Source organism: Athene cunicularia, assembly GCF_003259725.1.
Source record: "Athene cunicularia isolate RWA chromosome 12 unlocalized genomic scaffold, athCun1 chr12_part1, whole genome shotgun sequence".
NCBI lineage: Eukaryota > Metazoa > Chordata > Aves > Strigiformes > Strigidae > Athene > Athene cunicularia.
In genome coordinates this window covers 498,358-504,594 of record NW_020799116.1, presented here as the reverse complement: position 1 = coordinate 504,594, position 6,237 = coordinate 498,358, and the positions used below count along the sequence as shown (strand labels likewise).

At 59.1% G+C, this 6,237-nt stretch overlaps 1 protein-coding gene across 1 annotated transcript in view; it reads left to right on the top strand.

Annotated features, from left to right (window-relative positions):
- Positions 1-3,498: 3,498 nt before the first annotated feature.
- RHO (rhodopsin) overlaps positions 3,499-6,237 on the top strand; it is a 9,852-nt gene continuing 7,113 nt past the window's right edge. The window contains exons 1-5 of the mRNA XM_026857140.1: positions 3,499-4,036; positions 4,942-5,110; positions 5,207-5,372; positions 5,614-5,853; positions 6,154-6,237. Of these exons, the coding sequence (XP_026712941.1) occupies positions 3,676-4,036; positions 4,942-5,110; positions 5,207-5,372; positions 5,614-5,853; positions 6,154-6,237 (1,020 nt within the window). The 5' untranslated portion in view covers positions 3,499-3,675. The remainder of the gene's footprint in view (positions 4,037-4,941; positions 5,111-5,206; positions 5,373-5,613; positions 5,854-6,153) is intronic.

Below are 6,237 nucleotides of genomic sequence, written 5' to 3'. Positions count from 1 at the left end.
TTCTTTGTCTTGGAATTTGCTGTAGTGATGCTTCCTCTGGGCTTGATTTTTTTTTTTTTTTTTTTCCTTTCTATTGCACTTAGGCAAGAGGAGCATTGGAGTTTAGAGCTCTTAAAATGTGGTCTTAGGAGTTACTGCTCCTGGCATTGAGGGCCATCTCAGCCACCCTGAGGAGCGGGTGCGAAGCTTTTGATGTGTGTAGAATTCCCCCTCGTGGAAGTGCAGAATGCCAGGTTGTGCCTGGCAATGGGCATTGTGCCTTACGCTGCCCAGACCCGGGGACCCCGGCCGCCCGCTGCCGCCCCTGCGAGCCCGGGCCCGTGGCCGCGTTCACCACTGACAGAGAGCACGGCCGGCCGGAGGGCTGGTGCCTCTCTGGGCACTGTCGGCCAGGAACAGGAAAGCAGCTGAGGGCCCACAGCGCCGAGTTCCCCACAGCTGGGAAGAGTTCCTCACCCTGGCCAGGCAATCCGCAGGCTGCTGTACTGGAATGGGGGTGGCTCCACGCCCCCCCCTCCCCTCAGCTCTTGGGGCGCCCGGAGCTCGGGTGGGTCCTTGCCCCGACAGGGCAGAGCTTGTGCAGTGACCAGCTGGGCTGGGGTGGCGCTGGGCAGCGATAGGTCTCTGCTTCAACCCAGGACAAATTGTGCCCGTGTCACCGTGAGTTCTGTAGTTGCAACACCCCCTGTCACACCCTCCCTTTGTTCTGAGGGAAATGATTCTGCCCTTACTGGCTGAGGCTGTTGGGTGCTGGAGCAGCAGCTACCGAGTGACGGCACTTTGCACCTGAGCCTAGCGATGTCTCCGTGTCTGCGGAGTTCCTCTTGAAAGCGTCACCCTGCAATGGCCCTGCGGGGTTTCGGAGTCCCTCGGTGGTTCCTGAACAAGTTTCTTAATTTGGCTCTTCAAAAAGATTCTGTTCCAATTACCGCTCATCTGTCGCTGTTTGCAGTGAAGACTTTGTGACTGCTGTGGATAAATGATGCTGGTTGAGAGGGGAGCCAGAATGGAATTCAGCTTGTTCTCCCGGAACCGAGCTTGCTTTGCAGTGCGGGAATGAAAAATTATAAAAATAAGTAGGTGGGGTTTGCCGTGACACAGAGACAAAAAGGATCAAGCGAGGAAGCTTTTCACTTTTTGTTTAAGCACTTCTGTGAATACAGTCTGGGTTTGAAAAGCTTATTGGGCTTTTCCAAGCAAAACCACGACTCGACTCATCTCATCCCCTGTGAAGATGTTCTAGTTCCAGACTGCCTTGTGCCAGGGACACTCTGGGGTAGCTTCATGGTGAGGAGCCCCTGGATGTACAAGTCCCACCACGGTGCTTCTGTCTGAAGCTGTTGGGAGAGGTTGGCCGCGGGATTTCTTGGGTTTGCCCCGTTGTCCCCCCGCGCTCGCCTGGCCCGCTGCTGCGCTGCGGTGGTGACGCACGCCGGGCCCTAAGCCCCGGGCAGCGCCTGCTAGCCTCAGCAGTGGCTTTGTGCTTCAGAGCTGAAGGTGGCATATTTGTGCATTGGGAAGATTAAACCTTTAATCCTTCTTGTATGCCCAGGTACAACTGTGAACAGCTGCATTTGCAATTAGATGGTGGCACCGCTCTGGCCTTGGCAGCGTGTGTGAAAAGTTAATTGGGAGTGACTTGGGACGAGGGGATGAGTGTGAGGATGTGGTCTGTCCGCGGTGGAGACCTTTGGGCCCGGCCCGAGTGACGGTGACCTGCCTTCGGCTGCGGGCGGCACCTCAGCTCCTTCAGACCTGCCCCCTCACAGGGCAGGTGTCCCAGCTTGGCGTCTTCTTTGCAGAGAGAACAGCGCTTTGTGCTTGTTTCATGTTGCATGTGCCAGACTAAGGCACAGGGAACACTGGGCTGGGACTGGGGGAAGTTTATTAAGAGGAGGTGAGCTCCTGCCCACCTCACCACCCCGAACGCTGGCGCGTCCCCCTGCCTGGGGTGAGGCACCCGCAGGCACCCTCTCCCCCCCAGGCTGCAGGAGCATCCAGCTCAGCCCCCCACCGCAGCAAGGGGAGGTGGGTGCTCGGGTGCCCCCAGCCCCTGTTCCCCCAGTTCTTGCCTGGCCTCTGCAGGGAACCAGCTGGTCCCTGCTGGAACTTTATTGCCTGCTAACGAGGGTGGTAACCAGTGGGTGGAAAAAAAGGAGAAGAGATGAGGAAAATAACTTTGGAGCTTAAAAGATTAATCACAATGGTGCGCACTGTGAGGAACCACCTTTTCCAGAAGAGGTATCCCCTGGGGTTGGCTTTGCTCGCTCTGCTGTACATGTTGTCCCGTTGCCTCTCAAGGAGACGTAACGTCCGTCTCAGTCGTGGGCTGGCACAAAGAACGTTTCAAGCACGACTGAGTGCATCGGGTGGGGAGGCAGAGAGGTAGGGAGCACAGGGAAGGCTCCCAAGAGGCTTCCCCTGTGGAGTTTGGTGACACTGCAAGGTTTCGGGGGGACCAAAGATGTCTGTCAGTGAGCAGAGGAGGTTGAGTGTTGCCTTCAGCTCTGACCCGCCCTGCAGCACCAGTGCAGGGTGACGCCTGTGCAGGACAGACGGACCTGCTCATTGATCAGCGGTTGCCAAAGTAATGGGCACGACCCAAACCACATACAAAGCCGGGCCCAGGGGAGATGGTGCAGCGGGAAACCTGCCAGCAGGGTCAGTGTTTCGCTGTGGTGTTCAAACCTCCCAGTCCTGTAGCAGAAAAAGAGGTGGCTGAGAGTGCGTGGAAGAGGGGTCGGGGGTGCTGGTGGTGGTCGGGACGGCTCCAGGGGGACCAGCCGCTCCCACGGACCCACTGTCCCCGTGTAAGAACGGGCCTGGGACATCCCTGTGCCGCTGACAGACCACCCCCACCAGACCCCCCAGCCCAGCCACCGCCTGCAGCCCCAGACCCGCCATCGCGGGGTTTTGGACCGCAAACTTCTCTCCTGTCGGCGGGGGATGGAAAGGAGCTGCTGTTGGCGAGCACCAAAAGCTCAGCCCAGGAAAGCGTGGCCAAGAGCAGGGTGCCCACGGGCCCTGCCCTCCCCTGGCACATCCCCAGGCACATCCCCCGGCCAGCCGACGGGAACACGGCCCCTTCCTGGTACCTCTCTGTGGGGAAACTGAGGCAGCGCGCCCCTGAGTGCTCACAGAGGGTGGACTGGGGACCTGGGGGCAGGAGGGGCCAATGCCTCCCCCCGGGCAATGTGGGTCTCCAGCAGCGTGGGGTGCAGAGTGCTGTGGGTGCGGGGCCCACCCCAGACCCTGCTCCCTGGGGAGCGTAGCCGTGCTGAGCGGGGAGTGTGCAAGTGGAGCTGCCCTCTGGTCTGGGCCCCCCCCAAATGAAAGGTGCAGAGCTACCTCTTTGTATCTGACCATGAACCATGGTCTCCAACAATGACAGCGTGGGCCAGAAACAGGTGTCACCTTAATACCAGCCCAGGAAAGCCAATTACCCCTGGATGATTATGTTTAATAATTCTCTAAGCCCTAATCGTGCTGACACCAATGCCTGGAGCTTACCCCAGGGGGCACTTTATAAAGGGCGCCCTGCAGAGGTGAGTGTAGCCACTTCTTGGGGTGACGGCGAAGGCTGAGAGGTGGCGGGAGCCCCACTTCAGAAGCGATCCCCCCGCACTCCAAAGAAACCCCTGAGTAAGAGCAAAAGGCACCTCACAAACCGCAACCATGAATGGAACAGAAGGCCAAGACTTCTACATACCCATGTCCAACAAGACCGGGGTGGTGCGGAGCCCCTTCGAGTACCCCCAGTACTACCTGGCTGAGCCCTGGAAGTTCTCGGCGCTGGCTGCCTACATGTTCATGCTGATCCTGCTCGGCTTCCCCATCAACTTCCTCACGCTGTACGTCACCATCCAGCACAAGAAGCTCCGGACGCCTCTAAACTACATCCTTCTGAACCTGGCGGTCGCTGACCTCTTCATGGTCTTAGGAGGCTTCACGACCACCATGTACACTTCGATGAACGGGTACTTTGTCTTTGGAGTAACAGGGTGCTACATCGAAGGCTTCTCTGCTACACTGGGCGGTAAGAGTTCCAAATATTCAAAAATCTTCTGCCAGGAATTGCCCCAGATTTTAGGAGGGGGAGGGAAGATGCCCACATGATCTTGGAAAAACATAGTACCTGGAAGGTCCTTGGTCTGCGGCTGCTGGGGGCCGAGGCAGTTGCAGGGTTTCAGGGAGGGAGGTGCAGAAAGTGACAAATGAGGCTTTTTTTGATGTTATTTTGGTAGCCACCTGCTCAGAATCCTGAGAACAACAAGTGCAGCAATGAAAGGCAACCAGTAGCAGATTTTGCAGTTGCTGGATTTGCACATCTTTTTGGCTTGCTGTCTGACTTGAGAGATGACAAATTTGTTCTTCCTGTTCCGTGGGGCTGAGTCTGTCACTCGCTCTGCTGTGGTGCGTGGTGGCACAGGCTAGCAAAGCTGCCTCTCCCCACGCCAGCCAGGCTCTGACCGAAACAGATGTTAAATAAAAATTGTGTGTCTAAAAATGCCCTCCTCCACTCAGCTCAGCCTTCAGCCACAGGCAACTTTTACTGGTTTGGTCCTTGCAGCACGATTTTCCTGGGAATCTGTGGGTAGCGAGGGGCAATCCTGGGACGACGGGCGCTCACTGCGGCCCCCAGCGGGACCGTGGGCTCGCAGGTGCTGCCCAGGACGAGCGGGAGGATGCAGCTGTGGGTCTCAAAACACACCAGCCGAGTGGTTCCTGTGGGTCTGTGGTGCAGGGGGGAGGTGTCTTCTCATGCCTTCCTGCCACACCTGCGCTCGGCTGTTGTTCCCAACCCTTGCCGGGGATTTACCTGTTGCCGGGGTCTTCCTCGGGAGCAGCAGTGGGAGAGGCCTCGTGCTGCCATCAGTGCGTTTATTCTCCTCCTCTCGCTCTAAGCCCCCGTGTCCCTCTCCCTCTTTCTCCCTGGTGCAGGTGAAATTGCTCTCTGGTCCCTGGTGGTCCTGGCTATCGAAAGATACATAGTGGTCTGCAAGCCCATGAGCAACTTCCGCTTCGGGGAGAACCACGCCATCATGGGCGTTGCCTTCACCTGGATCATGGCCTTGGCCTGCGCGGCTCCCCCGCTCTTCGGCTGGTCCAGGTAGGGCGGGTTTTGTGCCCGGGGCCGCGGGCGGCTGGGCTGTGGCTCCCAGCTGGTCCCCTGCGCTGGGCGCTGACCCGCCTGGCTCCCCTGCAGGTACATCCCCGAGGGCATGCAGTGCTCGTGTGGAATTGACTACTACACGCTGAAGCCAGAGATCAACAACGAATCTTTTGTCATCTACATGTTCGTGGTTCACTTCATGATCCCGCTGACAGTCATTTTCTTCTGCTATGGGAACCTGGTTTGCACCGTCAAGGAGGTGGGTACCTGCCAGTGGCAGCGGGCCGGGGGCCACCTCTGGCCCCGGTGCAGGGAAGGGGCCGGCGCCAGGCTCCAGCCTGGTGACAGACGGGGCCCTGGGGGGCCCAGGGGGCCCCTCCACGAAGCGGGTAACAGCCAGCTCCAGACGTGCAGCACAACTACCCCGATCCTCACTGCCCGTCCCGGGCCGGCGCAGCCCTCCCCAGCTCCCTCACCTTCCCACTCCCCTCTGCCCGCAGGCCGCTGCCCAGCAGCAGGAGTCTGCCACCACCCAGAAGGCCGAGAAGGAAGTGACCCGCATGGTCATCATCATGGTCGTCGCCTTCCTGATTTGCTGGGTCCCCTACGCCAGCGTCGCTTTCTACATCTTCACCAACCAGGGCTCAGACTTCGGGCCCATCTTCATGACCATCCCGGCATTCTTTGCCAAGAGCTCTTCCATCTACAACCCCGTGATTTACATCGTCATGAACAAACAGGTAACCGGCAGGATGCCGGGCGATCTCTCTCTCTGTGTTTTGCTTTGCAACAGCTTGCAGAGTCATGGCACCTCGAGGTCCCCCCGGGCTCGGGGGGCAGTTTGTCTTCTGGCACGCGGGAGGGCGACTGTGTCCATCCTTGGTGCTGCATAAATCCCATGGGGGCCAGCCCGGCCGGCCTGAAACGGGCCAGGCGCTGGGTCGGCGGGGGAGCGGGGCTGCGTCCCTGGCAGCCTCGGGCGGCGGGGCAGGAGGCTGCGCCCCACGGCACCGCCTCACCCCGGCCTCCCTCTCTTCCAGTTCCGTAACTGCATGATCACAACCCTCTGCTGCGGCAAGAACCCGCTGGGTGACGAGGACACGTCCGCTGGCAAGACAGAGACC